Source organism: Dendrobium catenatum, unplaced genomic scaffold (assembly GCF_001605985.2).
Source record: "Dendrobium catenatum unplaced genomic scaffold, ASM160598v2 fragScaff_scaffold_1373, whole genome shotgun sequence".
Lineage (NCBI taxonomy): Eukaryota > Viridiplantae > Streptophyta > Magnoliopsida > Asparagales > Orchidaceae > Dendrobium > Dendrobium catenatum.
Window position 1 is genome coordinate 1,264 of NW_021319835.1, and position 22,780 is coordinate 24,043.

General features: G+C 34.1%; 1 protein-coding gene across 6 annotated transcripts in view; it reads left to right on the forward strand.

Annotated features, from left to right (window-relative positions):
* Positions 1-5,580: 5,580 nt before the first annotated feature.
* LOC110107356 (phosphatidate cytidylyltransferase 1-like) overlaps positions 5,581-22,780 on the forward strand; it is a 45,615-nt gene continuing 28,415 nt past the window's right edge. The window contains exons 1-5 of one of the 6 annotated variants that reach the window (XM_028699711.1): positions 5,581-5,958; positions 11,011-11,106; positions 14,441-14,694; positions 14,837-14,988; positions 19,411-19,552. In XM_028699711.1, coding sequence (XP_028555544.1) covers positions 11,029-11,106; positions 14,441-14,694; positions 14,837-14,988; positions 19,411-19,552 — 626 coding nt within the window. In that variant the 5' untranslated portion in view covers positions 5,581-5,958; positions 11,011-11,028. Of the gene's footprint in view, positions 5,959-6,514; positions 6,668-8,656; positions 8,713-11,010; positions 11,107-14,440; positions 14,695-14,836; positions 14,989-19,410; positions 19,553-22,780 lie in introns of those variants that run through there. The other 5 variants (XM_028699708.1, XM_028699706.1, XM_028699710.1 and 2 more) reach the window with 5 other exon arrangements.

Sequence of the window (22,780 nt, forward strand, 5' to 3'; positions counted from 1 at the left end):
TCATCACTAAATTTTATGCTGCAGATTTTCGATCAGCCGAAATCCGCTGGAAATACAATACAACGAAATGAATTGGTGTTTTCGGCAAATCTTTTACGCCATTAATTCCGGCGGATTATCCGTCGATAGTAGTCCGGCGGATCAAAGCGGCGGATTATCGGTCGGTACTTCCTGTGCAACTTTTCTGCCGTAAATACCGGCGGATTAAACACCAGAATTCATCTAGGGAAATCGACGAATAACCTTCATTTTTTTTCGACGGAATTGTGCCAAAAATCTGGAGGAAAAATTTCGCCAGTTTAGATTTTCCAACGCGCGAATTACCGTCTATTGTGTCCTGGAGTATTTGCGGCGGTAGAGAAATATAAAGTTTAACGTCTCAGCTTTGTACGAATATCCAACATGCACATAGATGAAAAGAGAGAGGGTGCAGCATTCATTTTACGTGGAAAATCTTAAAAATGGGAAAAACCACAGGGCCTAGCCCAATTTGAATGAATCCACTAGTACTTGTAGTTGATTACAAATGAGGTCCTTCCTCAGGGGAAGGCCTTAACTTGATGTACATCATATAGATTACATTACAATATAGGAATACAAAGAATTGATGTTGATGTATTTGTTTGGTCAGAAGGATCGTAGTTGGTGGGAAATGTATGTAAGTCAGAAGGACCGGGGTCGGCGGGCGATGGAGGTCGTAAAGACCGTTGTCTGATGACGGAGGTCGGAAGGATGACATTAGGGAGAAGTCCATCGATTGACAGAAGTCTAGCATCAGATATAAGTCTGACGAATGTCCGACGAAGGGTAGAAGTCCAGTGTCAGGTAGAAGTCTGATAGAATTTCTATGACGGGCGGAAGTCCGGTGCCTGGTAGAAATTCGGCGACGAGTGGAGGTTCGACATCGGGTAGAAGTCAAACGACGAGCAGAAGTCTTGCGTCAGTCGGCAACCGGGCAGAACTCCGACGTTAGATGGCATTCGAGCAGAACTCCGGTGTCGCTAGGCTGCTGGGTGAAAGTCTGGTGGTGGTCGAGGAGGAGTATCTTCATTCTCTTCTCTTCTCTTCTTGCTTGTGCCTCCTTCTTCCTCCCCTTTGGGGTCCATTTCTATATGAAAATGAGGGGCCTATTTATAGTTTTTGAGAGTGATATATCCATTAAGGGTAAATTGGGAGTGATTTGAATGGATAGTCGATGTTGAATCCTTTGACCATAGACTGTTTATTAGGCATTTGAATGCCTCAATGATATTAGAATTTTACGATCTTGAGCTTGTCGTATTTGTCTCGCCGAGCCGTTAGATTCGAATATAAGCATATCATGTTTGTAAAATGTTTGATAATCTAAATTATGATTTGGACCTTCCGAATGTGCTTCGGGCCTTCAATTTGAACCAATTGGAACTTGGATTGGGTCGAATTTGGTGTTGTTGGCTTCGTATTTCCGAGACGTTCAGTTCGATTATAAGTTTGTTGAAATCGAAGTTCATATGGTCCCGAATTTAATTTTTGAAGTTACCAACTTAATTTTGCTTCGAGATTCATGCCCAGTCAAGATAATTTTTTGATGATATATCACCGTCAAATGGATTTTCGCGGGAAATTCACAGGAAAATGAAAATTTTCGGCTGATTTCCATTATTGTCATCCGATTCGATCCACCGATAACAAGGCATTTTCTTGTAATGTCTCTCTCTCTCTCACTCACACACACTCAATTACATTTTTTTTAGCTATCTTCTCTTTGTAATGGAGAAATTTTATGATGATGACTTGCTGCAAAGCTACATATCAAAAAGTATAAAATCATGAGATTCAACATAATAAGAGATTGGCAAGACAAAGTGAGTAATACTTTGTATACTTTATCTAGTTGTTACAATTTATTTCATAATTTGACCTTTTTTTTTTTTTTTTTAAAGATCAATATTTGACGGATGAACTAATAGAAAGATGAAAGTCTTATAACATCTCAACCCATAAGAGACTGATGAGTGATTACCAAGACTGATAAGAAGAGATTCTTGATAGGCTTCTAAGAAAAAAAATGGGGTATGAGTAAACCAAATCTCATATTATAATAGAGGAAAGGATATTGATCAATATAAATAAGGATTTAAGTCATCATATATAACTTGATTTTTTTTTTGGAACAATTGATTTTTTTTTTCTATATTTATTCTTAACTTAAATATAGTTTATTTTAAACATTTTTATATTAAAAAATTAAAATTTTAACAATCTTCTAAATTTTGGAAGAATAATTTATTTTAAATTTATATTAAAATTAATAATATCTTAAGAAATTAATTTATATTTATATAAATCAATTTATTTTTTTACTTACTATCCCATACAACATTATTTCTGGGGCTTCATCCTACTCTTTTGTCATTTTCTCTCTCCTAAAAGAGGTGCTAATTGCACCAATCAAAACCGATGCAATTTGTAACAGTCAAAATCGATGCTAATTAAAATAGGGTTTTGGCAGCGGTTCTAAAACTGCTTCTAATATCTACTGCAAAAAAAACACTTTTTTTTGTAGTGTTGAAGCCATTTTTTCTTCACATGTAAATAAAGTTTTTCTATCCATAGAAGATGACTCTCTCTCTCACACACACACTCTCACACACACAAATACATTTTTTTAGCTATCTTTTCTTTGTAATGGAGCAATTTTATGATGGTGACTTGCTGCAAAGTTGATAAAGAGAATTGATAAAGATCTGGTTGCTTATACAAAAGCGGCTTGCATATCCACTTCTTTGCTCCATCTCTCTGGTTTCGACTATACCCGTTGCTCTTTGATCTCAGCCATTAGTATCTAACTAACCGGCTCTTTATATTGAAATGATGTATCTTCTGTTAGTAGCAAGGAATGAAGATGAACAGTAACACTTACCCGCAGCTATGCTTCTATGCTCTTTTCTGATTTGTCTCTTGATTGCAGGTTGAAGACGAAAGAGTCGAACTTCATCGAAAGTTACATAAAAAAATGTATAAATTCATGAGATTCAACATAATAAGAGATTGGCAAGACAAAGTGAATAATATATTGCATACTTTAACTAGTTCTTACAATTTATTTCAAAATTTAACCTTTCTTTTTTTTTTTAAAGATCAATGTTTGATAGATGAACTAATAGAAAGATGATAGTCTTATAACATCCCAACCCAAAAGAGAGTGATGAGTGATCACCAAGACGGATAAGAAGAGATGTTTTGGTGGGCTGCTAAGAAAAAAAAAATGGGGGTACGAGTAGGGGTGTCAATATTTGACACGACACGAAAACCCGACTCGGACCCGACCTGGAAAATCCGGGTTGAACCCGACCCGATTTCAAAAATGGTCGGGTTCGGGTTCCAGAAATTGACCCGTTTAAAAAAATATCAATTCATGAGATTCAAACATAATAAGAGATTGGCAAGACAAAGTGAATAATATATTGCATACTTTAACAAGTTCTTACAATTTATTTCAAAATTTAACCTTTCCTTTTTTTTTAAAGATCAATGTTTGATAGATGAATCATTCTTCTAAATTTTGGAAGAATCATTCATTTTAAATTTATATTAAACTTAATAATATCTTAAGAAATTAATTTATATTTATATAAATCAATTTATTTTTTACTTACTATCCCATACAACATTATTTTGATATATACAATTATTTAAATAAATCAATCCACAATTATTTTCATAACTATGCTTTTCTTCGCGGAATTAGGAGTATCAAAATGGATTGACGGGTCGGGTTGTCGTCTGACCATAATCCAATCAATTCAAACTAATCTATTTAATAAACGAGTCAAAATCATCATTCTGAGTACGACCCACAAGCAACCCGAATGACTAGAACCTAACACATTACTCCGTTTTGATTAAAAAGAACTTTTTTATAACTTATTAATAATAAAGTTTATGACATTTAATAAAAAAATTTTCTCATTATTTTTTATTTTTGTGGATCTTCTTTCTTCAATCACAACCAGAGAATTAGTCCCTTCTAGCAACTTGTGAGCTGGCCGTGGAGGTGGAAAGGTTCTTCTGTCTATTAATAAAATCAAAGTGTTGGTTTCTGTAGCTTTCTCATATCTGTTTATTGACTAAGTGCCTTAATGAAGTGACATGACTGCTAGCGATCCCCTTTGTTAATATTCTATAATATACAAGTTGATTTTTTTTCAAGTTGAGTCGGTTTTTTTTATTATTTTTTAACATGAAATTTTAGTAATAAATTTTAAGTTTTGATAAGCAATAAAAAAGTCGTCCCAAATGAAGATTTAAGCTTGTTCAAACTCGCTCTTACTTATGATATACTTAGCATGAAAGTTCTTTTTCAGAACAATGAGAGAAGTCATTTCTTAGGTTTTGTTAGGGGTGTCAACATTTGACACGACCCGAAAATCCGACTCGAACCCGACCTGAAAATTTCGGGTTAGAGTCAACAGCATTTTGACCCGTTTCAAAAATAGGGTCAGGTTAACCATTTGACCCGAAAGTGACCTGATTTTGACCCGACAACCCGAGATTGACCCGTTTTTAACCTGAAATAGAGGAGATATACCTGTTTTGATCAGAAAATTAACAATTTTTTGTTGGAAACGGGTCGTTCAGGTCGTGTCGGGTTGACTCGGACTCGAAGCGGGTCGGGTTCGGGTCAGGAAAACTGACCAGTTTTCAAAAACGGGTCGGTTCGGGTTGACCCGAATATTACCTGGTTAGTTTCGGATTCAACCCGAACCCAACCCGTGACCCGAAATTGACATCCCTAGGTTTTGTTTGTAACAGTATTTTGCCACTAATTTTTTCATTACTTTTAAAAAAAATTGTACTAAAAAGCTACTGTAAAAATAGTAAGAAAACTGTCTCAAACAAATTAAGCGGATTGTGTCCAACATTTAACTCAACTCTTCTTTGTTCTCAAAGAACTATATAAAACATAAATCACTCGAGGATAAACTCAAGCACTTATGCAAGCAAATGAACAACTATTAAATTCGATGTACTTTTAGACACCGACCATTGTAGGTTATGTGTTATTCATATCTATTTCATAAACTGATTAATTTCTTTTAGCCCCAATGTACATAAATAATTAGAAAATCATATCCATTCGTTAGTTTTAGGTTTATCACAAACTATGTTTGACATATCTAACCATTTTTTTGTTAAATTGTCTCTTATCAACATTCGTCACATTGCATATAAGATCATTGAGATCGTTAAGAGAAATATTTGCTTATATTTTTTATTTTTAGCTTTAATTTTGATGAATACCTAAACATCTAACATGATTCCTTTCATTCTTTGTCATACATAATATAAATTTGATATTTGATTTACCTTTACAAAATCCTTATAAAAATTTGATATTTGATTTACTTATAGAAAATTTAGCACTTATAAATCTTCTGGACATATTAATTAAAAAAAAAATAATGGTTATATTTCTTCATATATATTAAATCGGAAATTATTTTTAAATATATATATTAAAAAATTAAATGAACTCTAAAGTAAATAATTGTGTTTCTAAACCAAATAAAATGGTCTAATTAAACAAACAGGCCTCGACAATTTTAACGCAATCTTTCCTCGCTTGTTTTTCTGTCCTACGCCGTTCTCGTCCACGAGTCCTCCCTTTTCCATCGGGCGAGTGGCCTCCAGCGTGCGTCCATCGGTGCCGCTTGTCCTCGCTGCCGGATCTCCGATCCCTCGTCGTAAAGTCTCTTTGCGGCCAGATCTCGCTTTCTGTTGCATCTCGTCGCTTCCGGGTTTTTGTAGCTGTTGCTTCTCCTTCACCTCGCTGCGGTTTCTCCTCGCGGCGGCTTCTTCCGCTGCTTCTCTTTGCCCCCAAAAAGCACTCTCTCCCGCATATTCACACAACCGAAAAGCAATACATTAGCTTTCTGAAGTTCTCTTCTCCCATCTGCAATCCGCCGTTCCTCTTGGGTAATTTATAGCCTTTGCGTTCTCTCTCTCTCTGTCGATTTCTTGACACAATATTATCTCCTGAATTCTCTGGGACAAATATAAGAGAACATTATTTAATGATCATTGCCTTATACTTGAAGTAGTGCTCACTGTTTGGCATTACAGCAATCTTTGTCTCACTGGAGGGGAAGGGAAAGGATAGGGTAAGCTCTAATCTCTCTTTGTTTGGAATGAGTTCGATGATATTGATCTGGATAATTGTTTTCGTTCTTCTTTGTCTCTGGGAGTGTGTGTGGGGAATTCCGAACTAGTAGGGGTGTTTAATGAATTTATGGGTTATCTTGGATGAAGATGTTGGAGAACTGAAGCGTTAGTGGAGGCACGGCAGAGCTAGGCCTACTCTTGAATTCATTTTGAGTCAGATTTGAAAATTTTTAGTTTTAGCAAAAATAAGAAAGCTGATTGGAGCAAAAATGAAGTTTGTGCAGAAACTGTATTCTTCTATGCCATTGCCTATCTATTTCTATAATTTCTATTGTTTGGTCTTTGTCTATGCTCTTCATACGGTCTTAAGTCTGTCTAGGGTTTGCTTTTCCTCGACGCCATTTCTTAGTTGCTGCTTCAGCTTTGCGTGCTATGTGTGAGCAGCGTTTTGAAAGATTCTGAAGCCTTTTCGCTTTCTTCGACGTCCTCGGATTCGTAGTCTACAGGGGAGCTCGCTGCGAAGGTAATGGTTCTCCCGTTGGCGCTCTTCTTCTCCTAAATCCCGTAAATCCGCCGAACTATCGGATTTCCTAAATCTGGGATTAAAGCAAAACGGAGAAGGAACGGGATTTCCTTAGGGGGTGTTTGGTATAGGATTGAATTCAATTTTAGTAGGATTTACTAAATCCTGTAAATCCGGATTTAGTAAATTCTGGGCTCTTAAATCCTGAATTGTGTTTGGTATGACAATTTTTAAATCCTGCTAAATCCATAAAGATGTTTGGCAAGAGATAACAGGATTTAAAACGGTTGGAGATTTAAAATTGAATTAACAAAATATTTTGAAATAACTAATTATTTAAATAATATTCCTACTAATTATTTAATTAATAATTTAATTACTATTTCATTAGTTTTAATTATAAATTTTATTATTAATTATCTCATTAATCACTTAAGAATTCTACTGCTCATTAATTATTTAACTATTATTTATATTATTAATTATATATTTAATAATGTATAAGATAATTATATTAATTTATAATTGCTAATTATATTACTAACTATTTTATTAAGTTAAATTAGATAATTAATTTATACACTAATTCTAATATTAATTATTAATATTTTAAAGGGATTTTTACATACATAACACCTGAAACTACTTAAAATACCTATTCAACACCTAAAGTTTCATATTTACTAATATACCACTTATTTCTCATTCTAAACATTAGATATAGCACTCCGTTCGGTTCCGTTCCGTCAAAACCCCTCTCCCCGAACCCACTCAATTTTCCCGCGTGAAAGCTTCGGCGAAACTTCGTCGCCTCTTCTTCACTCGAGCAGGTACGAATCCCGTCTCTCCTTCGTCGCCTCTTCTTCGATCATAGTTCACATCGCGTGCCCTAGATAAAATCCCGACATGGAAAAGGGTCTTAGGGAAGCTATAAAACTTATTTTTTCAAATGCCGAGCACAGAGTGTGCATGAGACACCTGTGGAAAAATATAAAAAAATACTTTCATTGTGAGGATGGCAACAAGCTCCAAAATTTGGTTTGGACAGCTGCAAATAGTTACAAGCTACATGACTTGCATAAGAAAATGGAGGAGATCTTAAAAATTAGTCCGCAAGTGTACTCTTACTTGAATGTATTGTCATGCAAGTGGTCTAAGGCGACATTCTCTTTGCACATTAAAAACCACTACAATACAAATAATATGTCGGAATCCTTTAACGCATGGGTCGAAGATGCGAGAAGTTCGACAGATTGGAGAAGAAGACAATAAAACAACAACAAATACATTCATATGGTGAAAAAATTTAGAATCATCCTTCGATCTTCGAACAACAAACACATTCACGAAATATAAAATACGATCTTCAAACCTTGCCGATCTTCTCTTCGAACGTGACCGAGAAGAAGCGAGGCCAAGGGAAGATGCGCCTCGTGTGAAACCTTCAAACGCGACAGCAAATGCAAGGGGTTGGATTCGAGAACGAGGGGAAGACGAAGGGTAAACGCGGAGAAGGGAAGGGTTTCACGACTGAATAGAAGAGAAGCGAGGTAGGGCTTTTTACACGGAACCCAAACGGCGTGATTTAACGTATTTTATGTGGTATATTAGTAAATATGAAATTTTAGGTGTTGAATATGTATTTTAAATAGTTTCAGGTGTTATGTATGTAAAAATCCCTATTTTAAATTATATTAATTAAGTTAACCAGTAATGAAAGCGTCTAGGGTTTGCTTTTAATCTTCTCTTATTCGTCCATCCTGTTCGGCTTCGTTGCTTCACAGGAGGTGTTGAGACTGCACGAGTCGCTTCTTGGGCTCCTTTGTTGCTTCGAAGGAGTTGTTGAGATTGCGCGAGTCCTTCTTCGGCTCCTTCGTTGCTGTTCGACTTGCGAGTCGCTTCTTCGGCTCCTTCGTTGCTGTTCGACTTGCGAGTCGTTGCTGTTCGACTTCGCTCCTTCGACGACGTTCCCTTCCTGTCGGATCGGACGTTACAACATTTTGATCTGAAGCAACGACGGGAGCTCCCTCTCGCTCTCTGTGAAGGTAACTTTCTCCCTTTCGCGCGCTTCTTCGGCCAAATCCCGTAAATCCGACTTCTAGCGGGATTTGGATTTACCGGGATTTAGCGGATTTACGCCGTAAATCCGCAAATCCGGGATTTACGGATTTGCCGGATTTACGGCGCCATTTTTTGCGTTTGGCTGGATTTACCGTAAATCCTACTAAAAACTCGAAATAAATCCGATACCAAACACCCCCTTAGAATTTAAAGCTGTTATTTTTGCTGTTTGGCAGGATTTGGGCTAAATCCTGCTCAAATCCTGCGTCGAATTTGAGTTTCAAGTTCCCGCCTGATACAGCGGGACCCTAGACGAGGTCTTGACCTATAGGACCGGGTTGAGGGGTGGGAGTCATAAATGGCGGCCCTTCCAATCAGAGTTGGTAATAGAATTAGTAATTTATCCAAAGTCAGGGCATCTCCAACCGAAATCCCATTTTTCACTCAAAAATGCAGTGAAACTAAAAAATGGAGTGATTCATCTCCAATCGAACTCCATTTTGCGTCATTTGTAGAAGGTAATCGTCTTTCTCTCTTTCGCGCATTTCTTCGGCAAATCCGATAGAGACAGAAAAATAACGCAGGTGAACAATGCAACGCCAATATTGGCGTCGCGCTGTTCACCTGCAATCAAATACTGGAAGTTTTGCCGTTTGGCTGGCGATGCTATTCATGCATTTGGAGTTCAGTTGGAGAAGGCCTAATAAATTGGTGATGGCAGTTTTGAAGGGCATGACAGGGTCAGTTGATCTAGGAAAATTGTTATAAATAATGCTTTCACATTTGACAGTGTTCAAAATCTCCCTGTGAATGGAAAAAATAAATCAACACTTGTTGAAGAGGTAATTTGGCCAAGGATGACGTTTTTTTTTTTATTCTCTTAAGAGAGATACCTACCTCTGAAAATCAATCTTTGTCAATCAAGGGTGTAAATCAATTTGGTTGGTCAATCTTGGCAGACCAAGAAACTTGATGGAACATGGATCGAATGAGCTTTGGTTAGAGTATTTCTGAAGCTTTTTTTATTTCCAAAATGAGAAGTGATATTGAAGTCTGAAATGATTACTAACTGTCTCATTCTTCCTCATTTCCTCTTTAGCGTCCTAGTGCTTGAACACTTGATAGTTTTATTCTCTTGTTACATGACCTAATAAAAATATCCACTGCCAAGTTTAGCTTTACATAAATTTTGAGTTTCATTGTAGGAAATCAAGTGCTTTTTCTAGCGATTCAATCTCATGTTTAGCTTGGTTATCGATGTTTTGGTTTGATTTTTTTTCTTGTTGTGTAAATTTTTCATTTAAAATTCCTAAACAATTTTTTTTTTCCATTGTGGAACTATTTAAATATTTTATTTGTCAATAATGAAAAAATAATGAAAATATTTAACAATTTTGAAGGCCAAGAGATTGATCTTAAGAGGGCATAATTTCTAGAATGGAAAGTGATATGAAGAATTAGGATTGAAATGATGTACTAATGTCACTTTTAGCTGTCAGACACAAGTGTTGAACCAATGTAGTATGGCTTAATGTCAAGGAAAATAAGAATGCGTGATTAAGTCTCATAAATTGAATAATTGACAAACATTTATTTATATACCAACACCTATTGGCTTTAGAAAAAAAAAATTGTGTTAGCATATCCTGACTAAAATTTGGTCCTTATAGGGCCCTAAGTTCCTAATTTGTTTTGAGTTTTTTGTAATATTAAAGCATATCTAAAGGCTTTTAAACCCATATTGGTCAAAATTTTAGTCAGGATGTCGTGGCATACTTTTTCTTCTTGTCGTTAGCCTTGGGTTAAAAGGGAAAATCTAGTCTTTTGAGCTCAAGTTTGAATCCCTTTATCATTACCACCTAACACGAACTATTTCACTGTCCTTGTAATTCAGTTTTAGTATTTGCTTCATTTACAATAAACCGTTCTTTATGTGAGCGAGTTCCCTAAGGTATAAAAATACAAGCTATTAGAAGTTTAACCATTAGTATTGTTAAATTGGTCTTAAGGAAAGAAAGTGAATTTGAATGGATATAAAAAATACAATTGCATGCAGTTTGTTCAGCAAGTATGCATTCCCTATCATTAGTTCATATGATGATTATACATATTAGTTGAAACAATGCTATTCTTAAAATAACCATATAGTACCACACATTTGATGCTACAGCTTGCTATATTGATCACTTGTAATAATTCAATGCTTGAACATGGATTAATCTTTTTTTCCAATTAATTATTGTATTTTGTATTGAATACTCATTTGCACTATTATTCGGTAGACAGAAAAGTTAAAGGCCATGCATAAGGAAAACAATATTGGTGATCCTTCGTCAAATTCAACAACTCGGCTTCGACATCGGAAACGATCTAGTGAGGTGAGTTTTCTATCTTGTTTTTTAGCATTTTGTTAGCATACCTATGTCATTAGTGGCGGCTTAAGAATTGTGCATTTTGGAGTTCAAATAGTGTTGAATTTGTTCTCAAGCTATATGGTCCTAATGAATTTGGCTAGATTTGAGTCACCGTCATCATTGTTATTGTAATAAAACTGCAACTATATCTTCTTACGATACAATACACCAAGAAGGCTCACCTTGATTGGAGTCTTGTTGATTAGTCCCTGGCCCTTGGTTGTCCTTTTCTTCCTTAGGCTCAACTGTTATGGAATCTTTATTATAGTTATCATTCTTTAGCGGTTTAGCCAATTCTTCTGGGCGCTAGGCTTTGGTGCTTTTATGAAAGAAATATTCTTGTCACTCGCCAGAACCTGAACTCTATTGGTTCACGTAAGGCTTCAGCCAGCCTTCTTCCGAATTATTGTTCTTTAGTAGGAGGGATGGAGCACCACCACTCCGGTTCTTCATAAGCCACGGGACAGTAACTTCTTGCCTTCAGCGGACACCATCAGCACACCTAACAGCAGCCTCTCAGGGGTTGGAATCCTTGTTGCTCATGGTTCTTATTCTGAAATTGATAGCCAGGAGAAGGGAAAAACAAGGAGAAGAAAAAGGGAGAATAGGAGAGGAGAAGAAAGAAATGCTTTAGTAGAGAGGGAAATTGAATTAAGGTTCGGGTGTATTTATAGCCAAACATAAAGATAATTGTGTAAACTAATTAACAACAACATCAAGCCTTTATCCCACTACGTGGAGTCGGCTACATGAATCTTTTTTCTCCATTGTATTCTGTTAAGAGTCAAATTCTCATTTAAATCTAATAAAGAAAGGTCATTTCTAATATTTTCTAACCAAGTTTTTTTAGGTCTACCTCTACCTTTCTTAAGATAGGCCAAATCTAATACATCTACTCTCCTAATAGGGTCATCGGAAGGCCTCTGTTTTACATGACCAAACCAGCTAAGACGCTCTCTCTAATCTTATCTATCACTGGACCTACTCCAACCTTTTCACGGATATGCTTATTTCGTATTCTATCTCTAAGAGTAGATCCACTCATTCACTAGAGCATTTTCATCTCAACAACACTTAACTTAATATCATGCTTCTCTTTTAATGATCAACATTTTGCACCATAAAGAATTGTAGGTCTCACGATCATCTTATAAAATTTTCCCGTAAATTTGAGTGGTACTTTTCTATCACACAACAAACCCGAAACATTCCTCCACTTCAACCATCCAACTTGAATTGCACTAATAATATCCCCCATCTATTTCACCATCACTCTGAACAATAGACCCAATGTATCTAAAACTAGTACACTTATTAATGCCTTGATCGTTCAAAGTCACAAACCCCCCATTAGATCTATTACTACTAAAATTACACTCATTGTATTCGGTTTTAAATCTACTCAAGCGAAAACCTTTAGATTTTATGGTTGACCTCCATAATTCGAGTTTACCTTCAGCTCCCTCTCTAGGCTTATCAACAAGAAGAATATCATCAGAAAAAAAGCATACACCAGGGTATATCCTCTTGCAAATATCTAGTAAGAACATCCATGACTAAAGTAAAAAAGATAAGGGCTTAAGGCTAATCCTTGATGTAATCCAACTGAAATAGGAAAATACTTGGTCAAACCACTTTGTGTTTGAACACTAGTAACAGCTCTTGCATACGTATCCCTATGACTTGAATATAACTATTTATGCATTATAAACTCCTTTCTTTTCCATAACTCTCCATAGCACTTCTTTTGGAACTTTATTATATGTTTTTTCTAAATCAATAAATATCATATGTAGATCCTCCTTATTCTCTCTAAACTTCTCCATCAACCCTTTTAATAAATGAATAGCTTCCATAGTAGACCTACCCAGGATGAATCCAAATTAATTTTGTAGTATCACATCGTAACCTATGCTCCATAACTCTCTCCCAAAGTTTTAAAGTATAACACATCAATTTAATTCCTCTATAATTTGCACAATCTTGTGCATCACCTTTATTCTTAAAAATAGAAATCAACACACTCATTCTCCACTCATCAGTCATCTTTTTAGTCTTCAAAATAATATTTAAAAGTTTAGTAATCCAAGAATTTCCTTCATCTCCTAAGCATTTCCACACCTCTATTTGAATATCATCAGGTCCAAATAGTTTTTTCACACCTCATTTTTTTAAAAGCCTCTCTAACTTCAGTTTTACTAATACGTTTAAAAATAAAAATATCTATTTTCATTTGGAGTGCTAAGGTCACTAAAGTCAATCGTATTCTCACAATCTTCATTGAAAAACTTAGCAAAATATCTCATTCACCTTTGTTGAATATCCTCTTCTAATAAAAGTACTTTTTGATCTTCATCCTTAATGCGGTTCACTTGAACTAAATTCTTACTACTCCTATCTTTTTGATTAGCTACTTATACATATATCTTTCGCTCTATTTAGAATTTAATCTATTATATAAATTATTAAAAGCTAAAATCTTTGCATCGCAGGTTGTTTTCTTAGACACCTTACACGCTTCTTTATATATTTCTCAATTTTTAGAGTTTTTACGTCTAAACCAATTTTTATAACAAAGCTTCTTATTTATATATTTTTTTGCACATTTTGATCACATCACTAACTATTTTTATTATTAGGAGCTTTTCCTTTTAAAAATTCAAGTACATCATTTGCAACATTCTTAATACTACTAGCTACTTTTCACATAACATTCGCTTTCTCATGCATAGACCCATGATTATTCGACAAATTTTACACTAGCTGTCGACTATCTAGCGCAACCTTCCACTTTTTTCTTCCAGGACTTGGGACCTGGCATTGGAAGTGTTACACAAATAATTCCTGACTCTAAGAAACTCAAACAGCTAATACAAACAAGACTAAGTAAAATAATTAAAGACCAATACTGTAGTTATCATCACACTTTTAGTTTCAGTTTACTGGCGGTTAGCTTATGAGTTATCATGCCAAGTGGAATTTTTCTAATTTCTTGCCTGATTATCAAATTATTGATGGTTATAATTTTAGGTTTCGTGATCTGTTAATGAGGTACTCAGTACCTTGGTGAATCAGATGCTATTTATGGATAAATGATGTAACACTTGTTGGACATTTACATTATAAATGTTAAGTACCCAGGTATTTTGAGCTGGTTTAGTTACTGGCAGCTGGTTATACTTGGGGGTTTTGGTTTTTCTTGGCACTTGAGTTGGTTTTCATTTGTAAGATGATTTAACTTGATTATGGGTGGTGAAAAATAGTTGGATGGCAAATTATAATATTCCCTTTTCTTCAGCTTCCACCAGAGGTCCCCAAATCTGATGGATCTCAGTTTCTTGTCAACGACCCAAAAAAATACAAGTCAATGCTCATTAGGACATATTCAACAATTTGGATGATAGGAGGCTTCATATTTATTATCTACATGGGTCATCTGTACATTTGGGCTATGGTTGTTGTCCTCCAAATCTTTATGGCAAGGGAGTTGTTTAATCTGCTCAGAAGAGCTAATGAAGATAGACAGCTTCCAGGTTTCAGGCTTTTGAATTGGTATTATCTACTGCTTATGTGGTTATCATTTTGTCTTTAACATTTTTATAATTTTCATCAGCGACTTCAACTTCTTAGTCATATAGTTTTATTGAACTTCAATATTTGCATTATATCTTTGGATGTCATCTTTGCTTTGCAGGCATTTCTTCTTCACTGCTATGTTGTTCACCTATGGACGATTTCTCAGCCAGCATCTTGTTAACACTATAACTACAGATAAGTTGTTATACAGGCTCGTGAGCTGGATTGTCAAATATCAGATGTTTATCTGCTACTTTCTTTATATTGCAGGTCAGGGAATCCATTATAGTCTTACTTTCCTTGATCATTCATATCAACTGACACCATATAGAATGCCAGAATAAGAACTAAACTGCACAATTAAGATCAATAATCTTAGTGGCTTATACATTCTGTTTTTAGTGAGCCCTCATGAATGAGATTTAACATGCCTAGAAACGATTTTATTATTTTGCTATCCATGTGACGTGGGAATTTACCATTCTCATTTTTTTGCCAATCTTGTATTTGCTACTGAATAGGATGCTGTTATGATGTTGTCATTGCGAAAAGCTGAAGGACTATTTAATACGGAAAACTAATAAAGAAAGATTTTACGAACGTGTCTAAGAGATTATTCATTAAAATTTTGAGAAATCCTTTGTTTTAATTTGTAATGAAAGCATGACATTGCATTGCTGTTTGTAATTAAAGCATGACATTGCATTGCTGTTTGCAGTTGATGAGGTAAAGGTTGGCGCCTTCTGTGAATGTAATATCTGTGAAGCTGAAAAGATCATCATATGATCCACTGAATCGTATTATGATGATTCGAGTTTATTTTTTATACTAAACCATGTCTCAGTTCATCAAACAGCTATGTGAAACTCATGTTCTGCAACATAATTCTTCCGCATAGCACTTTTCATCTCTGTTCAGGAATTGAATTTCTATGTCAATTGATTGCATATAGTGGGTTTATAGATAGACATAAATGAGAATATATCTATACATGAGAATATACAAAATAAATAAATAAAGGACTATGATCTCCCAATTACGAGGCTATCAATTTATATCCCTCTACTATAGATACTTTCCCACAAGTAACCTACTTAATATACTAACACCCCTTTGTAAGTTAGCATAGATATGGATAGTTCCAAATTGTTATATAAACAAAAAAAAGTGATCGAGTGTTTTTGTAAGGATATTCATCACTTGGTCTGAATTAGAAATATGAGTAACAATTTTCTTGTAAATAATATCTTATATAAAAACAATAATATGCTTTAATATATTTTAGTTCATTCATTAAAAAATAGATTGTTTGCAATTAAAAAATGACAATATGCTTCAAGAGCGGCATTATTTTTGGAATATTGTGTCTTGTATTCAAAGACGAGAAGGAAAATTGATGTAGCACATTATGTGGATCAAGATAATGAAGCGAAAAACTCAAGTACTAGAGCTAAGTTAAAGTCCAGGGAAAATATTAAAGAAAAAGCTCAATTACAAGAGTTCAATGTCTGCCATTATAAAGATCCCATAATTTAAAAAAAAATTGATGTAATTTGTATTTTATTATTTTTATGTTTTATTTTCAACATGGTTTAGTAGGAATGAGACATTAAAAGGTGATTCTTTAATGTCCGCCAATCCCTTATTTTCCTCTCTTTTCTCTTTTTTTTTTCCTCTAAAATTGGTTGCCCAAAAGTCTTGTTATTCCTATAAATATGGGTTGATATGCATTATAATTTTTATTTTTGGAATGAAATAATTTGGTGATTAAGTGCTATTCATTTGCTTGGTGCTTGATGGCTTCAAGTGTGCCTTTTTCCTATGATAAGATTATGGAGTCATCTTTATTTTTTTATGGTATTCAATATTCCTTTTTAATACCTGTTCTGAACTCTTTACAACTTTTTCTTCACTCCATTAACATCCTCCAAGATCATTAATCTAGCTACTGAAATCTCACAATATAACTCTCAGCCAAGTTCGAGAACACTAGGATCTAGTTTTGTTTTCTACACTTCAATATCGACTTAAACAACATTACATTTTACCATCAACCCCAAATCATAAGTTCACATCTTAAGTTAACTCTCAACCTTCATTTCATTCCCTTTAGCCCACATAAAAGCAATTCACTAAAGTGATATTTTAAATAATCTCAAATTAACCCAAATTGGACTATTTGTAGCATTCCTATTAGCATACCCCTAAAATCCTCCTCACCATCCCATTACAAACTCCAGAGGACCAGAACACTTCCTTAAATATTACATTAAAGTTTCATAGTCTTTTATAGCTAGCCACTAATCTTACCAAAAGAGTACCACCACCATCACAAACTTGAGAGTCATGACGTATTCAACCTTTTGACACTTGATCTGGTCATAAAAGTCTATTTCCAGGTTTTTCTTGTGATCATATTAGCCTTTATAAAGATATAATATCCTGAGCCGGGCTTGTTGTCTTCAACTAAGACAATATAATTAGCATAAGGGGATACATAATGCTTCAAGATTAAGACGCTTAATTTAGTATATAACATACTTTTTTTGGGTGACTTTTTCATGTATTTGAAGCTCCATGTGATAACTTTGCAATATATATATATATATATATATATATATATATTGTATTTTTCATATTTTGTATCATATGTTGAATCACCGCTCCAACAAGAAATGAGATGTTACACATGTTAGTTTTTTGGTAATAGAGCGCTTTTTAAGTAGTGTTTTACCTCAAAGATGTTATGGTCACATCTAATAAGAGAGTTGTCAACATAAAACTAGTATCAAGTAACATATAGGAGTATGCTTCATGAAGATAGAGTGATTTGCAGTGCTATTTTAATGATCAGTCTCAACCTTGACTTTATAAAGTTTGTAAATCAGGCTCATGAACTTTCTTTAATCTTCTAAAAAGTCTTTCTGAGTTGATATATGTGGTCTTCTTCATTAGTAACACACCAGAAAGGTTGCTTTATATGATCCGATTTTTGCGTGTTACAATGTGCGAAGAAATTGCTTACATTCATTTGTAGCATAGTCTAACCATTGATTAGTGGCTACTTGAAAAGAATTCTAATGGAATTTAGTTGGTAACTAGGGTTCGGTGTCAAAATAGTTGGATATGAGTGAACCTTTTATGAACTAATTGTGCTTTGTAGTGATCCATCTATCTATTAGAATGACATTTCGTAGTGAGCATGTCCTGATAGACGGTTATTTTTTCCTCAAGAGGGGGAACAATTATATTGAATCCTTTGACTAAGAAGAGCATCCATTTCAATTTTCAACATCTATAGCATGTTTTCATAAAGGGTTATGTATTTGATATGTCATGGGAATATATATAGATGACAGAGAAAAGATAAAAATACAAAATAAAATAGATAAGTAATCTAAAGAAGCATATGAGTGAATGAGCACAATAAGTTTTTTGTGTTTTATCTCTCTAGAGAGTAATAGTAAATGTAGGTCAAAATAGTTGATTATCTGGTGGACTCTTAGTTGAATCTGATAATGTGGTTGAAGGTCATGGGTGGTGGCTGATGTTGTCAAGAGTGCAGATGTAGAGGTTTAGAGGTAGGAAAACGAGCTTTTGGAGGAAAAAGAATCATGAAAAAGAGGGCTCAAAAGTGTAGGGGCTAGAATAGGTCTACATTGGCGAAGTATATAATAGTCATGTGAAGGGATTATAACATGGATGACTTTTTTAAAGTGGAAGAGCATGCGAGAAAGATATGCCTAATGGTACGAGAAGAAGGTTTTCCTGCAAGTGAAATGCTTGAGCAAACTAGTACAATCGAAGAACCATGTTGTAAGGGGAATGACGACTTGAATTGGATAAAGAGTGGAGGGGGTGAGATGTGGTTGGGAACTAGGGAGGGATATGATTAATCTGATATCAGGCAAGCCCACATCTTTCTAGAATTGATAAGGAAAATTCAGGTGAAACATCAATCCCCTCACAAGTTTAAAGAGGTAGTATTTTTTGCATTCTATAAACCATTCTTTTCAGAGCTATAGAGGAATTTAGATGAATACTATCATTGATAGAGAAGAATTTGCGAAATTGAGGTTACATAATTTCTAAAGCATTTTTAAGGCGGAAAGCTAAATTTTTATTTCTTCATTAAAAGTTTGACATATGTGGAGGACTTCTTAACGACATTTGAATGAATAAATTCCAAGTAACCCTTGAGAAATTATCCTTGAAGATGAAAAATAGTATATGCCTAGATGAGTGAATTAACTTAAAGGATGAAGAAAATGACTTGTATAGTCCAAACGTCTGATCATTTATGAAGAAAATTCGCAAAAGAAAGTCTAATGCATCAATTCCAGAAAAACTGTTCTTTCTGATGCATAGTCCAAACGTCTGACATTTATGAATTGGATGACCTGTAAATATTTCTGAAGTTTGTGGAGAAGCCATATTAGTGAACCTATATAAATATTGAAGCTGGCGTTCACCTTCGAACTTCAAGAAAATTACATTGTATAACTATGAAAACTGGTAGATAAATCAGTCATAATGATTTCTGGATTGTGATGGACCCGAGTACACGTATAGTTATTTGTTAAGTAATCTTTGATGTGGTTAGCTTGGAATTTGAGATAACATGTTTGCTTTATTTTTTATGCTTGTAGTATTGTTTATTACTTCCTAAAGAACTATTTATTTCTGGTTTAGGCTTTGTGTGGTTCATCCTTACCTTGAAGAAAAAGATGTACAAGTATCAATTTAGCCAATATGCATGGACGCATATGATTCTTCTTATGGTGTTCGTACAGTCATCTTTCACTGTTGCAAATATATTTGATGGGATATTCTGGTAATAACTCCTCCTGAATGGTGTTAATTAGAACTGCTCCATTCATGTTCTGAAATAAATATTATCTTTTCCATACAAAATTGTTTGTGGAAGGAATATCTTGCCATCATTTTAAAACCTTAGCATCATTTGGTACAAATGTTCTTGCTTAATTTTTCAAAAAGCAGCTGTATTATATGGAAAATTTCTCATAAAATACCTATTTTGCACATGCACCTTTGATTTGAGTGCGCAAGCACATGAACGGTCGTGAAGCAGCATACTATTGAAGTGATGATATGACAGTTAAACTACACGAAATCAAACATCTTGTATTATGCTTTTATCTAGATTTTCTCTGATATTGGAAGGAATTTGTTGTTTTACTTGCATTGGATGATGACATAATTAAAATCTAAATTAATATTAATTTACTTGAAGGTACAAATTTCTGTTTTTAGTTCACTGAATTTTTTGGATCTAGGATGAGGAAGAAGCTCTTTCTCTTGAGCTTCTTGTGAGAAAGAGAGAGAGAGACAGGGAGAGAGGGGAGGGAGAGAGAATTTGTAACAACTCACAGTACCCCTGAACATGCTAAATGAAATGAAATGGCTGAACTAATCAAGCCAATTTCATTAGATTTGAGTTTGGATTCATTTCATTGAATTGATTCGAGTTCAGTAACAATGATTTGATTTAGATCAAGTTGAAACAGATTAAATTGGGTCGATTGAAACCATCGAGCTTAAAATTTATTCAAGTTGTCGGCTCGACAACACTTGATTGAGTTTATTTGATTAAAATCAAATTAGGGTTTTTTGATTAAATCGGGCTTGCCTAAACTCAATTTAACGATCGGCGACAACCAAGGTCGAATCGAGTCAAGTCGATTCATCGTCGTCCAATTTTATTTCTTTGATCAAATCGACTTCAATAAGCCCAAATATAGCTTGATTTTGATTTCAAAGGGATTGACGGCGGTCATCACTCTTCTACTTCACTAAATTCAAAGTATTCTATAAAAATTATGATTACATTCTTTGGAGTTTTTTTTTCTCTTGTGGACTTTTTGTTGGAGTTTTCGAGAGCTTCAAAGCATTGTACTAAGAAATATTGAATCCTCTTAAAGTTATCTCAGCCTTAGATAAATTTTAGAGTCATTTTAATTTAAGTTGAATCAAACTCAACTAGAATTTTCTCCTATTTAAGGTCTCCTTGTTTTGGTGCTTTCTTAGACTCCTTTGAAAGTTTCCAAATAATGTTTTAAAGTATTCAAGAAAGCGCTAACAATCCTTAAGTCAAATCTTAATTTCCTTTAGCATGTTTGTTAGAGCCAAAACCATCAAATGACTTCAATCATTTGGTTGATTCAATCAACCAAGTAACACCTCATCGTTTCAATTCATCTTAAAAACTCTCTTTCTTTGAACAAATCTTGGGATGATTAGAGGTTTGTATGGGTTAAAATGGATTTTTTTTTAATTGTGTTTTCTCTAGCTTTATATATAAACTTCTTGTAGCCTTTTTACGAGTATAAAAAAGCCTTGGCACTTCTTAGGACTATATCCTTCGCTTGTAGGATCATTTTGCATGCCCAAAAGCAAGCAAGCGATCCACTTTTTCTTAGGATCCAAATTTTAACTTATTTGCTGGACTCGATTAATCAAGTAACATTTGCTCTTTCTGAATCCATTTGGAACATTCTCATACTATCAAGCAAAATTTACCTAAGTGGTGAATAGCAAACCCAAATTGGATTTCCCAAAAAGGATTCATATTGCTCCATTTATAGTTCTCTTAAGACATTTTTAATGAATAACAAAAGAACCCTATCATTTGTTTAGGTCCCTTTTAGGTGCCAAGTAACCTTAGAAAGACACTCATCTTAATACTATATTTAAATTGAACCAGAATCAATCTAAATCTCCTCTTTTTAGGTTTTTCACCTTATTGCTCTTTTTAAATCTATATGAAGGCTCCCAAACAACCTCTAAAGGACTATGAAATAGCATTAGTCTATTTTATGGTTAAAATTTTGTATTCTTCTCCTTATTGTTTAATTCTAAGTCAACAAATGCCAAGTCTAACATATGTCATTTATTTTTCTCAATTAAATGAAAGATACTCATCCTTAAAGCTCTTAAGTTTAGACCAATCTCGTTGGTTTCAACTCTCAAGTTAGCAGCCAAAATATTCAATACTATTGTGTTTATTTGAACCCAATTTGAGCAGATATCGCAATTTTGCTTTATGATATAAAAATCACATAACTATCATTTGCTTTAGCCTCGAAGCTATAGGACTTCTTGTATTTCATTGGCCTCAAAGTTTTTGAAACATCCCTCATGTTCTTAATTCACATCCATGAAGGGATTATTTCTTTGACTTTTTGCCTAAAAGCCTTAGCCTTTTCTATTTTACCCAAATCAAATAGGAAGCTCTTATTTTTTTTCACTTTAAACTTATAGGTGGTCTTGGTTCCTTGGCCTCAAAGTTAGAGCCCACATTCTTTACCAGTAGTAGGTGAATGTTTATCTTGACCCAAACTTTATTTATTTATTTTTACTTAGCCAAAATAAGTGAACTCAATTTTAAATAAAAATAAACTTTTAGGTCTATATAGGAGCTTTTCTATCTTGAAATTGCTTAGCTTAATTAAGTGAAGTTGACTATTTCTTAAGTGAAACCTTTATGTATATTTGCTTAGCCCAATTAAACAAACTTCTTTATTGACAGTCAACTAGTTCTTTATAATACTTTGAAGATATGAAATATCTTTAAAATCCAAATAATACTTTTAAATTACAAATAACTTAAAGTAAAATTATCACTGGAATAAATTAAATCTCTTCATATTTCATAGTAAAAGCACGTATCAAATAATAGTATGACTGACAAACCAACTAGAATAATAGATGCACAACACTTTAGGCATCCTTGGATTAGAGTTTTTTTTTTTATATGTGGTTGTAATATGATTGTGATTGTTTGTAATGAATTTTTTTTTTAATGGTTATTTGTATTGTTGATATGATCCTTTTAAGTGTTTGGGTAGAGATATATATTTTACTATGTAGATATTCATGCTTAAAAGGGGCGATCAAAATGATTGTAAAAATGATTGCTTTTGCTTGCAGGAGTTGCTTTTAGTGTTGAAACCTTGAGTTAGGCATGACCAACAAGGATTAAAATCAGGTTGATACCATCAATGCTAAGCAATCTGTGAATATGTGATGTATGGATTTTCAT